The 14,593-nt window shown below is 40.6% G+C and overlaps 3 protein-coding genes across 3 annotated transcripts; 1 reads left to right on the top strand and 2 right to left on the bottom strand.

The window, feature by feature from the left end:
* Positions 1-583: 583 nt before the first annotated feature.
* On the bottom strand, positions 584-5,494 carry LOC143099674 (histamine N-methyltransferase-like). The gene is made up of 6 exons (XM_076262590.1): positions 5,337-5,494; positions 4,468-4,520; positions 2,145-2,252; positions 1,847-1,977; positions 1,567-1,660; positions 584-1,052 (listed from the first exon to the last, which is right to left on the bottom strand). The coding sequence occupies exons 1-6, from the start codon at positions 5,468-5,470 to the stop codon at positions 700-702; spliced, it is 873 nt and encodes a 290-aa protein (XP_076118705.1). The 5' UTR covers positions 5,471-5,494; the 3' UTR covers positions 584-699.
* Positions 5,495-6,928: 1,434 nt separating this feature from the next.
* Positions 6,929-11,068, bottom strand: LOC143100422 (histamine N-methyltransferase-like). The gene is made up of 7 exons (XM_076263586.1): positions 10,963-11,068; positions 10,261-10,407; positions 9,203-9,255; positions 8,365-8,472; positions 8,050-8,180; positions 7,864-7,957; positions 6,929-7,762 (listed from the first exon to the last, which is right to left on the bottom strand). Exons 2-7 carry the CDS (start codon positions 10,395-10,397, stop codon positions 7,407-7,409), a joined length of 879 nt encoding a protein of 292 aa, XP_076119701.1. The 5' UTR covers positions 10,398-10,407; positions 10,963-11,068; the 3' UTR covers positions 6,929-7,406.
* A 2,471-nt stretch (positions 11,069-13,539) lies between these two features.
* LOC143099673 (uncharacterized) lies at positions 13,540-14,583 on the top strand. The gene has a single exon (XM_076262589.1). It carries the CDS (start codon positions 13,664-13,666, stop codon positions 14,447-14,449), a length of 786 nt encoding a protein of 261 aa, XP_076118704.1. The 5' UTR covers positions 13,540-13,663; the 3' UTR covers positions 14,450-14,583.
* Positions 14,584-14,593: the final 10 nt, after the last annotated feature.

Here is a 14,593-nt window from a genome sequence, read left to right as displayed (position 1 = left end):
GACAGAAGTCGTCGTGGAGATTTCAGTAGGGATACTGACTCACCCTTGAGGCTGTCAAAAGTTGGGAAGAATTTATTGGTGCCTGTGTTCAGTTTAGGGTTGACAAGAGCACATCGATGTAAATGAAGATAACCTATTATGCATCCTCTGTAGTCATCAGTCTGAAATTACACAACAATTCCAGTACAAATCCATATTTTAATGCTCAAATTGAAAATGACTTTTCACAGCAGTCGCATAATTTGAGCTGATTGACCATGCAACTCGGCTAATTAGGCTATCAATTTGCTGATGAGCATCATATAAATGCTATTTTTTGTAAGGTATCATATTCAGTGTCTGGTCTGCTGGCCACATTCCCCGTAAGTGGACGCCATACTTCATTTAGAGTGTAACAGGCAAGAGCGCCATCTTCTGGTGTAGATGCAAAATACTGCAGCACTGTGTACTGGACACCAGTACATCTATTTACCGGAAGAAGATATTTTAAAAGAGCAAAACATTTTTTTTCACATCACGCCTAAAGAATTACTAAAAAATATAGAAATCTAAAAGCCTTTGAAACAAGAAATAGACGTATAGAGATGACAGAAATATATGTAGATTGTGGCATAATGCTGAAACTACACATAACATGCATGTCTGTCATCTGCACTGACAGTATTATGTGGTAGAGCAGGAAAGAGAGTGTAAGTAGTGTTAAGCATGTATGAGCAAACAGGTCAGGCTGCAGTCGAACAGCAGACGCCCATTCTTCTCTGTGCAGCACTTGTTGCGGAGCATATCCAGAATCTTCGCTTTCATCTCTGGGCTGAAGGCCTTTTCAAAGCTATCCTGGTCAGTCATAAAGTCCAGCAGCATCGCTCCCAGTTTGCTGCCCTCGACGAAGCACTCGGTGATGTCCATGGTGTTGGGGATGCTGTGCTCCTCATACTTCAGACCCAGCTTGTCTAGCTCGCCTTTGATGTCAGCGTCAGAAATGTACTTGGTAACAGACTTTGTGCAGAGATCCTTTGTGAAGGTACTCCACAGAGTACCCCAACTGCTGCCAGCTAAATAGGAGTGAAGATACGACAGTGAGACTGAGGGTGTGTGGGGTGAGACAGTGAGAGGGTGTGTGGGGTAAGACAGTGAGAGGGTGTGTGGGGGGAGACAGTGAGAGGGTGTGTGGGGTGAGACAGTGAGAGGGTGTGTGGGTGAGAGGGTGTGTGGGGGGAGACAGTGAGAGGGTGTGTGGGTGAGAGGGTGTGTGGGGGGAGACAGTGAGAGGGTGTGTGGGGGGAGACAGTGAGAGGGTGAGTGAGTGTGGGGTGATACGGCATAAACACAGCAGTAGCAGGCCGATACCGTAATTTCCCAACTATTAGCCGTGGCATATACATTGATTTTGCTGAATTTCTTCAGCTATGAAGTTAATACACAGGGGCAGTTAATACTGTATTACTGTAATATGGTTTTGTTTCACTGTCTTGTAGCTTATACACAATGCGGCTAATACACAGGAAATTACTGTATTATGAAGATTTGTTGTTTGACCTGAGAGGGCCATGGTTGTTTGTGGTCTACCTGCTTCATGAATGATCATGAGTCTTCCCTTCTCTCTCAACAGGCTGTGGAAAAACTTGATGACAGCAACATAATCATCCATGTAGTATAGCATCTGCAGAGGGTGAAGGAGTTATAAACATACAAGTTGACCTGTCATGGACAAAATGTGTGTCTCTTACATAGTTGACATTTTAATCCCCACATCACTATATCACGGTCTGATATCACACGGTTTGATATCACTGATGTATGATGGTGTATGAATAAATCATCAACTGTCATAATACAACAACTGTACCTGAATCATGTTCATGAAGTCAAATCTGTTTGCGTCTTTGGTGTCTTTAACTTGTTTCTCATATTCAGCGCATGATAAAGCATTCCAGGTGAATTTAATCTTTTGGAGGTTGGAGGCCTTAGCCACTGAAGCTGCAAGGGAAGATGGAGTCATACAGTATTTGGTAACTCAATGTTTTCAGCTGAATTTCATCAACTTACTTGGAGAATCTAATAATAATAATCTCATATAGACTTAGTTAATAATCTCATTTATATTTAGCTTGGAGATGGCGGTGGGGATCATGCAGCGGTATCACCTTTAAAGTTTTCAATGAGTGCGATGCTTGGTTCCACAATGTGAGCGCTGATTGGAGTCTTGGGAAACTTGGACTGCAGGAAACCAAGCATGTGAGAGTCCATTTCACCTGGTGAAAACAAACTTTTTAAAAAAATGTATTCTGCACACATCTGTATGTGATAAAGATTTGATGCTGACCACAATTCTGTATCTAATACAGGTTGACATTGATTCTTCATAGTTGTATGTAATTCAGAATACAACTTACATTGATTTTGCATACAATATTTTATATCAATATATAATTTGAATTAAATATTGATGTCAAAAAGGCAAGGGTTGTACCTTTGCTCAAGAAAAGTACACTCAATTCAGCTGATATGAAGAACTATAGAACTAGACTTCTGAAAGTTCTGATTTCTCTGATCTGATCTCTGAACTAGGCCATATTAGCAGGTTTTACGAATGTGCTCATTCTCTCCCATAGATTTGGCTTTCATTGTTAGGTAACTCTCAACTTTACCTGTCTTTCCCACCAGATTACTCCATTATTTCTGCTTGGATTTCTGCATGCCTCAGGGAAGTTTCAGTCTGGATGAAAGCTCAACACCTTCTCAGCTCAATCTCTCCAAAACTGAGCCTCTGGTATTCCCAGCTAATCTAGCTCTTAATACACAGTATCAGCATCCAGTTTAGCTGATCTTCATGACTCTGGCTAAAACTGTGCATAACTCAAGTGTCATAATTGATTACCAATGAAATGTCTCTGAGCATGTAGCCTCAGTCACAAAGTCATGTTGTTTGTACTGCACAATATTCAGAGGATCAGACCTTATCTTAGACAATATGCCACACAACTTTTTGTGCAGCCCATGGTCATTTCCAACAGGACTGGCTGGCTTATAAATTAGCTGGCTCTATTAGTCACTCTTCTTTGGCTTCCTATGGCATCCAGAATTAAATTCAGATTCCTCACTTTGGTCTAAAGCAGGGGTTCCCAAACTTTTCCACGACAAGGCCCCCCAAATACTACTAGGTTCTGGCCAAGGACCCCCTTGATGTGTTATTAAACCCATCGACAATACTACGGCAAATGTAAAAATACATAGCTAATCCTAATAATTATTTTAGCCACAAGCACTTCGCGATGGAGCAGTGTGTAAAAATTGCATTTGGGGCTTTCTGCTAGAGAGCCATCACTTTACTATTACTCCCAGTCATTATCATGGAAAATATAATGTTCAGATATGCGACAAATTATTATAATGGCATTGTATAACAACCCTCATAGTAATAGGTATATTTTACATTTTTCAAATGTATTTATTTGTTGCTTTTATTTTTCCTTCCAACTTGCTGAGGCCCCCCTGGCACCCCCTCGTGGCCCTGGCCCCCACTTTGAAAACCACTGGTCTAAAGGACACTTACTGGATCTGCACCTTGTTACTGTATCTTAATTCTATGTACGATCTTTATTCCACTTCTCGCCCACTACAGTCCACTGATGAGTGTCTTCTGTGTCTGCCTTCCACTAAGAGTCATCAAGAGTCATCTGTGATCGTCTTTGAGACCTTGTAGCTAATTAATTCTCCATACAGTCATGGTTTGTGTATGTTTATTGTTACTGTTATAATAATGGTTTGCTATTGTTATTCTGTTGCATTAGATAGATAGATAGATAGATAGATAGATAGATAGATAGATACTTTATTCCTCCCGAGGGAAATTTTAGAATTTGTAGTCCAATACTGTTTATCTTTAATTGTGGCAATACGATTTTACTTTAAACTTTTAATTTTAATGATGATATCAGTTATTGTTATTGTTTGCTAAGAGCCATAACCATAAACACAACCATAACCATAACCATAAACATGACAAATGCTGCCATTCAAGCAGGACAAAATGTGGAGGGATCAGGAATGGGCAGCAGATGGAGACAAATAACAAGGAATGAGCACAAGGGACTCAGAGCAGAGACTTTCTAATGAGGAGACACAGCACTCAAAAAATCCTCCATAGAAATGCATGGGGTTAGTTTGTAACGCCGATATGGCAGTTGTCTACGCATATCACACCCCTTCCTCGGCAAAACGTCGACATGTGAATGCATTGAGCCAATCATTTGCTGTGTTGTGAATACATTGAGCCAATAATGTGGTGTGTTGTGAAGACATCGTGCCAATCATGTGTTATGATCTCGGAGCAAGATTGGTGTCGTGAAGCCTTGCGCATGCACATTTCTGCGGAAATAGATGCCCGATAAGTGCCCAAAAAGCGTTGCAATATGGCCGCCGAATGGAGGGACTTGCCTAAAAGGACTTTGCTCAGAGTCAACTTACCTTGGCCACTTCCAACGCCAAGAAAGTTCAGATCTGATTTCCCCTCTCCAATTCTAAAACACATAAAATCCTGTTGATTTTTTCCCCAGAATAATGTCCCAAATGTGTCTTAAGCATTGTATGTCATCCTATGTGCTTGCCACTTCCACACATCACATACAATTTACTGTAAACACCCTTACCGATATCATTTAAAGCAGTTTCATTATATAGTTTCATTACACTTCATAAAGTGTTTTAGGCAGGAGTCTCCCTTGCAGTATCCTTCCTTCTAATAACGTCTAATACCCGAACCCTGTGTGTCGTCCATTATCTCTTATTAGTTTAAATTAGAACCCATGAACTTTCTTAAAATACATTAAGCGATATGAATGAACTTTGACCTGTTACCAGTATTATTTTTAAACAGTTTCAGAGACGTACAGTCCTGTACACATGTAATTGAAGCCACTTTCATTGGAATATATTTAATTATGGTTAAGTGTAGATTAAATAGCATTCTAGAAATACTATTTCACAATACTGTCTTGCATTCTTTTGCATTGAAGGTCATAAATGGGGAAAAGAGCAGTCTGAGCTGCTGAGCGAAAATCATGGCATTATATGGCAAAGTCTGCTTTCCAAACATTATGCTTATGTTATATTTCAACAGAGTAATGTTACTTGAGTCTGAGATTTCAGTATCTTACTCCTCCCTCCCCATCCATGCATTTCCTGAGTGTGGTACTTCATGATCTTCATGTTTATAGATAAACCTTAAGCATGAGCACATTCATAATTCGGACAATCCATGTAGGTACAGTATGAGAACATTCAACATTTGTAAGCACTACACTGAAGAATGTTTGCACATCGAAGCCATTTCCCACCTTACAAATTCACCAGGGAGAACTTTGTCCATGAACTCTCGCATGACCGTGTGCTCCCCCGAATGCTGGAGGAAGAACTGAAATCTTTGCACGTAGTCACCTTCATAGCCAGCCTGGGTTGTTGTGGTTGCCATGATGAGTAGTGATTATGTGGCGTGGTGATGAGTAGTCGCCTCTAGAGGGGTAAACACATCCCACACGTGGAGAACAAATTGAAATCAATGCTGCAATGTTCTGTTTGTTTCAGCTTTCTCTCAACATGTGTCTGGCAAAAGTTGTTCAGTACCTCCAGTATCTACTTAGTGATACAAAATATGCAAAGTTTTGACTAAATGCAAAATTAAGACAATATTGGGTTCTTTACCTTTGGTTTTGCTGGATTGAAATGTGCACGCTGGTGGAAAGAGCCTATATATAAATGAAGTGGTAGGGGGAGTGTCCTCATTACATAACAGGCTACACAAAGTATCCACACTGTTTCAAGGCACCTGTTCATAGGTCAACAAGTTTAGCATGTTGAAGAGGGTCACAGTAGGTTGTGGGCAGCATTGTGTAATGATTTACTGGTATGTTACACACACAGAAGGAAAATATTTGAACAAATGTCAATGAAAACTAAAAGGTTGGAGTAAAATCAGGTAGGGGTAAAAACTGGTAGGGGTAAAAATATGAGAACTTACAGGGGCATGCTCTTCTGGGAGAAACTTCGGATAGATATTTCCCACTGCCATTCCACTCTGATAGCCTAGACAGTTGACACCACTTTGCACATAGCCAATGGCTGCAATGATGGCATCAGTATTAAACGGTACAGACATGTATTTCATTTGAAATTGAGCAAGTAACTGCATTTAAAATAACAAGAACTTGCTGTTCTTCCAAAAGGATTCTGTAAGAGCCTAATGTACAATTTACGTTTAATTTCACCAACTGGTTATGTCCCTTGGGAATTGAAAGTGAACAGAGAGTGTTAGACTTATTTTCATTTGAGAATTGATTTGGTGTCAGTCAGGCTAGGGGTCAGACCTAATCAAAGGTAGAGTAGTGTTAGGTGTTGGCAGAATGCAGGTGGGGCAAAGAGTTTGCACCTATGTACTGCTGTATACAAAGTCAATGTGTTCACAGATTATATGACATGTGGGTGGTACTTTATCTAAAATGCTGCCTCCCACAGTGCTGTCACACTGATAACCAATGTGACAAAGCTAAAATGTGTAATGAATACTCAACACCAATGAAGTAAAGACCAGAGGTGTGTTCAGTGGTGAACATTCCTGGCGAACATGTTTTCTCTGAACAGTTAAATTTGAAGGATTTGGTGTAAACAGCTCTTTGTAACGGTAACACTTCGTCCAGCCCACGTCCAGCTCCACTGTATGTTCGCGGAGAACTATCTCCTCAGACTGTTTGTGACTGTTTGTGACTGTTCGCAAACGTTCGCCAAAAAAACTCAAGGCAAACAGAAACATGTTTGCAAATGTTTGCAGATTTGAACACACCTCACTGACAATTCAATCACAATCCATACATACAACAAGTTAAAACAGGGGGCTTTTCTTCATTCAGTGCACTTCAACACAAATGAACAGACATTACAGTGAAAGATTTATTTTTGTTTGAGTTGGGCATAGGTGTTCTTTGTGTAAGTTTTAACCCAACAAAAAGTATAACCTGTACCCATCATTTGATAAAGGCCCAACAATTTGATAAGCATGTGACAAGAAGCCAAGATAAAAAGCTTAAAAATAAAACAATCGTTTGTGATCTGGAGGCTGGTTCTTGATTATGTTAATAACAAATCTCCTCGACCTAAAAAGACTGCAGCTAATAATCATAAAAGTGTCAGTCAAATATGAGTTTATCAAGTGATGTCAGCTAATGCGTAACCACTATGAACCTGTTTACAACATTTCTGTGATATGTAATCATGATCAAAGCATTTGTCCGATTGACTGATGTGTGCAAATGAAAGTCCTCCCCTATAGATGTGTAAATGACTATAAAAGATACATTTGGAAATTGGTCTATGACATCTAAAGGGGTAGAGGGCATGTTTGTTTCAACAAGCCTCTAGGGATCCACGACTAACACTTCAAGGTTGTTGTTGAATAAGACTTTCCCATCCTCCTCTTTGCTGCAGTCAGGGTGGCGCAGCAGAGCCAACACGCCTGCTCTGAGCTCTGGAGAGGCGTTCTTACTGAAGTCAATGACCTCGGTCAGGAAGTCCAGTAGCAGCTGGCCCTTCTCATCACCCTCCGTGAAGCACTCAGTGATGTCCATTTGGGATGGGAGCACGTAGTTTTTGTATGGAACGCCCTTGGTATCCAGGAAGGTTTTGATATCCCCGGTGGTGACGCACTGACTGATCTCGGTGTTGCAGAGTTGGGCTCTGTACGTCCTCCAGAGCCTTCCCCATCCGCTTTGGCCTGTAATCACCACACCATCAGCCACATCAGTCAATGATATTCTCCAAAGACATTGAGAACGCACAGTACAGTGGCATAGAAATGTGAACTGAATGACCCACCAGCCACTAGAATGATCACAAGCTTTCCATTCTCACTCAGTAAACTCCTAAAGAATGAGACAGTTGCTTCAGGATCTTTGACGTAATACAGCATCTGCAGATGAGAGACCTCTTCAGCAAAACAAATACACATTACTGGGTGCTTGTCACAACAGGTCACTGATCCGGCAGACCATATCATACAACCTGTATCATGTGAATGAAGTCAAACTTCTTGTCCAGCTTGCTCTCTTTCCAGTGGCTCTCGAATTCAGATGCAGTCATCTTATTCCATGTGAAGTTTATATACTCAAGGTTGGGTGTTTTTTGTACCAACACTGACAAACATCAAAAACATGATTAGAAAAAGATGAATGGATAAATCTAGAAATATGGATTTTCCTGGTTAACAAGTTACTTTGGAGCCATTAGAAGCAGAGCAATGTAAACAAGACAATCAACTTGAACATTATGCCAAAAAGCACCCGTCTTAAAGAAAGTCTGTCTACTTTTGTTCATTACCCTTGTACTTGAAGAGCATGTCTCCACTGGGCTCCACCACCTCGTTGATTACTGTGATGCCCGGAAGCTTCAGACGCATCTGAGAGAACATCTGCAGGTCCATCTGACCTGTAGACAGTCATCATCAGCAGGGCTATAAAATCAGCTGGCAGAATTACTGTACCTCTAACGTCAGTAAAACATCCCTGGATGCTAAAAGCTGCACATCAAGCAGTGAGGATCGACCACCGTAATGTTGATGCCATTTTCAATGCATCAGCAAAACGGAAGTCATATATGGGGAATATTTATGTCCAGAGGAACATTTTTATTTCTGGCCTAAGTGAGCAACCCTTATAACATCAATTGCAATTAAAAGTTATGTACAATCAATCCTGAATTAAAGGCCTAATGCCAAATTTCTATCTGATATAAGACACTATGAAACATGTGCTGAAAACATTTTTAGAACTGGATTGTCAGGTGCATTCATCAAATGAGATCTAACTTAAGACCCTACAGTCTGACAGACCATTGCGAACTTCAGCACAGGATCAGAGAACAGAGTGCCAGTGGTTGAACCATCACAATGTACCACAGTTTCTAAGAGCCCTTTTGATTGTGTTGCTAAGGTGACGCAACTCTGGAGGGTTTTTAACACATTTGTTATATGTGGAGGTTTCAACACATCGTTGGTATACTGTGAGTATGTTTGTAAGCTTCTCATTGAAGTCACTGGCATATGTTAAAGCATGTCTGATGAAATTAGTAGAGCACAGACATTTGGTGACATTCCCTCTTCTTAAATCTGGACTTTGCTCTCCAAGCGATAGTAAAATAAAAAATAAACAGGACTTACCTGCTCCGCTGCCCACACCTAAGACATTGAGACTGCTTTTTCCTTTTCCAATTCTGGAGGGAAGAGGGGATCATTTTAATTATAATATACTGTAATAGGGACTTGTTCAAAGCTGATATCATAGCATACATAAGTAATGACAGCAATGGAGGACTATCCCTCCAACTTGTAGCCTAGCCAACAGACTGGAAGAATGAATCCCTTTTATTTTCCTGTATATGTCCATCGATCTTTTCCAAATATGTAGTTGCTATAGACTCCAAATCATAATATTTATCTGGCAGCAGACCAAATGTGTGTAGATCACATATGTGTACATAACACATGCGTCTTTAAAGCATTCTGAACCTAATTCTAACTAAAAATGAACAGCTGAGGGTTTCTTGCCAAGGGTCAGAGTTTGGCAACCAACAGAATATGTATTGACTGTAATTACTGGTAGTATAACAAGACATGCTGTCTATAGCGCTGGCTGCAGTAGAGTGGGGTGTGTAAAGCCCTAATGCGCAGAGATAAGGCGTCCTATGGGAAGATCTTCCTGAAGCCAGTGAACTGCTATTGCTGTGTCTATTTCATGGGTTTATTTGGTATTCAGCTGTATATGATTTACATAATATGACTTGGACCCTGCCTGACAAGGACCCTTGGACACTGACCCTGAATCTGACTGCTGAAACTAAACAGTGACTTTGGCTCAGGCCTGATGTCCATATTCATCTGGACTATGACAATGGGGTCAAATGCAGGTGCTATATCTGTTAAATTATACAGGCAGAAGTGAGATCCGGCAATGTTAGAAAGCTTCCATGGTTCTCTGGCCTGTTGGAAGACATAGGCGGGCGAATCACTCTAGCTGGGTCAGAGGAGACCACAGAAGCAGATGTGAGGAGTGTGGTATGTAACTCCACATCATCAAGTCACATGTATAAGACATACCGGCGGTGACCAATATGTAATCAGGTAGCCTCAATTATCCTTCAAATAGGCCAGACATCCGTGTAATTGATTTGAAGATAGTTCCATTTTGCTGCATTAGGCTAAGATACACAGCACATTACTTTGTAAAGATCTCAGGCAAAACCCCGTGGATGAATTCTTGCATGCACTGATGTTCAGAGGAACGCTCCAGAAACAGTTGGAATGACTTGTTGTATCTATTCTCATCTTCTATCAAGCTTCGAAAGGGTGATGCCATTTGATTCCTCCTAAAAGATATGAAAAAAGAAAAACATGGCCATTATAATGATTTTCTTATTAAAAGCAACAGAAAAAACACTGACACAGATGGTACAGATGGAAAATTGAATTGATGCCTAAAATGTTACACCAGGCCATCAGCTGTGTCAGATTGCATGACTGTTGAACATCATTGAAGATGTAACGTTAATTATACGACCCCATCGTGATAATAGGGCGTGTTATTTGCCTATTAACCTTTGCCCCCTAAGTCTCCATTTTTATGAATACATGTGTTGAAATGCACAACTCCTGCTTTAGACACAAATCTGTGGTAGTATTAACGTGTGTGCAAAAGCACATTAAATATAAAATATACTGCAGATGACGAATAATGATCTTTTGAAAGATAGACAGGCTGCAGGTAATTATTAGGCTAGAAATAACATTTGCGTTCGTCTGATCGACAATAGGTGACGGAATGAGTGATTTATTTTATAGTAGCCTAGACTAAATTCGATTTTCAATAGTAGACCTAGTCATTATCCGCCGGAAGGCTATAGGCTATTCGTTGTAGAAAGTACCTGTAATTCAGTTAAATGCTGGGTGGGCACGTAGGCTTCGGTTATCAAATGTCAGACGAGCAGGCAGCGACAACCGAAAGCGTCTGACACGGTGTCAACACGAGGAAATCAGTCTACCACGTTCTTTGAAGCTTCAATTCAGACACCTCCCTTTTCTTGGACGGCCGTCCTTAAAGAGGCAGTAGCCTAACCTAGTTTGTTTATTAGACTAACTTAAATTAAACCTTACATTCAGTCATTATGTTTTTGAGACATTGTTGACACAGTAGGCTTATTTACGGAGCCCAGGAGGTGTCATTGCAAGATGTTTTTGTATATCGAGAGAATGTACTGTATGCTCATTTTAGTTAATTGTGCGCTCATTTTACTAAATTGTGGTCTCATATTAGATTGTGTGCACAATGTAGGAGGCCTATAGTGCTTGTTTTACTACTGCTCTCGTTTTTATTTAATTTTTGTAAAATGAGCGCACAATTTAGAAAATGTGTACACGATTTAGTCAATTGTGCGCACAATATAGTAAAATGTGTGCACGATTTACTAAATTGAGCACACAATCTAATACAATGAGATCACAATTGTCAAGAGAAGATTATTGTGCAGGTCAAATCGGTACACACCCGTGAAAATTACAACCGGTTGAGAAAAAAAACAGTGGCGGTGCCAGGATTTTTTTCATTGCTGTAGCTAAGCAGTTGCTTTATTGCAGTCAGGTGTTGCTGGTCATTCCCAAATAGACCAAAACTAAACCAAAAAAGAGGGTTGCACAGAGATTCACTTCGTGCACACTTTTTTAAATCACACAGTTATGACGGTCATTTCGAAAAATAACTATAGAAATCGTTTAGTATTTTAGTATATTTCTTTTAAGTATATCGAGTACATTCAGTTTGAGTATGTTGGTATATTTTTGACTCCTCTCAATACAGAAGTTGTTTATATTAAATTAAAAGTTTAATGTGGGCAAATTCCAATGAAGCATTTTTTTGGATATATAGATGATATATAGATGATATATATTATGACCGCCGCGCAGCGAAGCGGCGGTCATATAGGTTTCGTTTTTTTTTCTTTATTTTCTTTTTTCTCTTTTTCGCATGTCCAAATTTCCGTCAAGGATTCCCGGGACACTGGAAGACCGGGGTACACGAAACTTGGTGGGCATGTAACCCCACATGGATAACATGGAACCATCGTTTTTCGTTTTGATCTGTAGCCCCCACGCTGGACTGGACCCCCCGAAAGGAGGGTAGGGCAGACACAGTTTTCTGTAAATATCTTGAAAACCGTAGGGCCTAGGATGACCAATTTTTTCCGTATGTTTGCCTCCAGGGGTCATGTTAACCCCTTCCATATGCACACATGTGCATAAACAGATACACACGCACACACATACATTCACAGTAATCATATGTATGACACATACTCACACAGTAGACATATGTACGCATGCATGCACAAACACAGGCACATACGCAAGCACACACACAAGCACGCACACACACACACACACACACACACCCCACACACATAAACATAAACATGTACACGCACACATGCACACAATTCAAGAATTTCTCAGAATTATGAACAGGCAAGATGGGGGTGGGGTTATATAAAATGAATTTTACATGTGAAATCTATGAACTAATCATGTTTTGGTACTTGCTGTCTAGCAGATACCAGTAAGAATTGAGTGTGGATCATGCAATTTAGTGAGACAGTTAGAATCATATATGCCTTTCAGCGTGATTTCTTTTTGTGGAAAAAATGTGCTGGACTGGGCGGCGGTCATATTTTGTAGAGTATTATGTATCGCAGAGCGGTACATGTAGTTTAGTGTTTGTCTTGTTTAATTCACAGTGAGGCACTCTCTTAGATTGTATAGTAGGCCTACTCTGTATGATACTCTGCTGAGATATCTACACCTGGACATGACACCTCATTCATTGTAATTGAAAGAGGCTACACTCTTAAAACAAATGTGTTGTCCCTATCTGGACACAGAGATGCGTTAAAAAACAACGCAAGTTGTGTTGTTTTCAACACATTCATTTTAAGAGTGTACAGCCAGTTTATAATATTTGAAAATGTTCAGTGATATTGTGAATTCAGAAAAGATACAATCAAAATGAAGAGGTGAACGCCCTCATCCATTCTGGCTCTTTCACTTTCAACTTCACTGCACCCTGTGTGTTAACACATCGATATAGGCATAGGCCAGGGGTGGCTAACCAGCATGAAGAGCCAAAACAAATTACACACCACTCAAGAGTCGCAATACAAAAATGGTTCCCATACAGCAACAGTGACTTATAAGCCTAATGAGACATAGGGTTACAGTTTAAATATCTCTTCTCTTTTTTATTTAAAGCGGGAAACTTTATTCACAAATTATTATTTTTCTGAGTGAGTGTAGCAACAACAATATCTGAGACTCATTCCAAATTCCCCCTCACTGAATGACTAATGTGCATTGAGCAATGCTCCAACTGGTATAACTGGTATAAATAGGGTAGTCTAGTATTAACTGTAATTCAGCCCTTCCCTATGTATTTCCATTTCTTAAGAAATAGGTGTGGGGCCCCTATTGAGAGAAGTGAAACTGCTGACTTCAAACTCACTCCCAAGTGACAGTAAAAGTGACCAACTTTTTTCTCTTATCAACTGCATCTGCCAACATCCCCTCTTGCACCAAGAAATGGACCGGGACATCATTTTTGAAGGACTGTCAGCACTAGTTGGAGTCAACATCAGACCCAAATCTGCAGCACCGCCAGCGTTGTTGAGATCTTTCTCTGCCTGCCAGGCTCATCCTGATGTTCTCTCTGTGCAAGATTTGCTCTCTGCAGTGTGGTTTGACACAGATTTCTGGCAGGATGTCAACTGTAAAAGAACAGGACTACGGTCCACCCCTGTAAGCCGTACTGACCTCTTTGTGATGGAGGACGATTTCTTCGATTCAAGGTTTGACTGTGACTTTACCAACGTGCGTGACAAATGTACAAGATACATGAGAGGAAATGAGGTATACTTTCGTCCATATGGATGGATGCGGTTCGCCCTAAAGGTGCTTGATAAGTACGATGATGGCAACGCTTGGCTTGGTTCCCCAGGCCACCGAACCCAATCCGATAGGTGCGAGTGGCCGGTTTCCTATCATGGTACCAGTCTGGATGGAGCCAAGGGCATCATCAGCACCCACTACAAACCTGGCAGTGGGCAAGTCTATGGGCGAGGAGTCTACTCAACACCCGATGTGAATGTGGCAGAGTCACATGGCTACACCAAGACCTTTGTCTCCAAGAAGAACGGGAAGACCTACAAAGTATGTATGCAGAACAGGATCAACCCCAAGGTCAGAGAGATTACTGCAAATCAAGAGTATTGGCTTGTGCCCGTCCCAGCATGCACATCAACCTCACAAGAGAGAGATATCGTCATGGGCGCCATTCGTCCATACAATCTACTGCTGAAGGAGGCATAAAAATGCCTGGTTGAGAGTTTGAATTAAAGTTACAATAAATGTTTCCTCTATGTTGCTAAGTTCTGTAATTCTGCATTTCATGTTTTAAAATGTCAGTGTTTGTACAATGTTTAATAAAAGACCTGAACACATAGGCTACAGATC

The sequence above is a fragment of the Alosa pseudoharengus genome, unplaced genomic scaffold, assembly GCF_046254945.1.
Source record: "Alosa pseudoharengus isolate Yale_2024_CS ecotype anadromous, Long Island Sound unplaced genomic scaffold, YU_APseudo_1.1 YU_APseudo_1.1_scf_3, whole genome shotgun sequence".
Classification (NCBI taxonomy): Eukaryota; Metazoa; Chordata; class Actinopteri; order Clupeiformes; family Clupeidae; genus Alosa; species Alosa pseudoharengus.
This window is presented reverse-complemented; position numbering and strand designations above follow the sequence as displayed.

Bases quoted from the DNA above. Each gene is read 5' to 3' on its own strand.
- LOC143100422 (XM_076263586.1), bottom strand. From the start codon at position 10,397: ATGGCATCACCCTTTCGAAGCTTGATAGAAGATGAGAATAGATACAAC. The intron at 8,181-8,364 runs GTAATGAACAAA...GATGTTTGTCAG, and splicing joins CATGCTCTTCAAGTACAAGG to TGTTGGTACAAAAAACACCC. The intron at 7,763-7,863 runs GTGGGTCATTCA...TGGTGATTACAG, and splicing joins TGTGATCATTCTAGTGGCTG to GCCAAAGCGGATGGGGAAGG.
- LOC143099674 (XM_076262590.1), bottom strand. From the start codon at position 5,470: ATGGCAACCACAACAACCCAGGCTGGCTATGAAGGTGACTACGTGCAA. The intron at 4,521-5,336 runs GTGGGAAATGGC...TATGTGTTTTAG, and splicing joins CTCCCTGGTGAATTTGTAAG to AATTGGAGAGGGGAAATCAG. The intron at 2,253-4,467 runs GTAAGTTGACTC...TGTTTTCACCAG, and splicing joins TGGCGTTGGAAGTGGCCAAG to GTGAAATGGACTCTCACATG.
- LOC143099673 (XM_076262589.1), top strand. From the start codon at position 13,664: ATGGACCGGGACATCATTTTTGAAGGACTGTCAGCACTAGTTGGAGTC.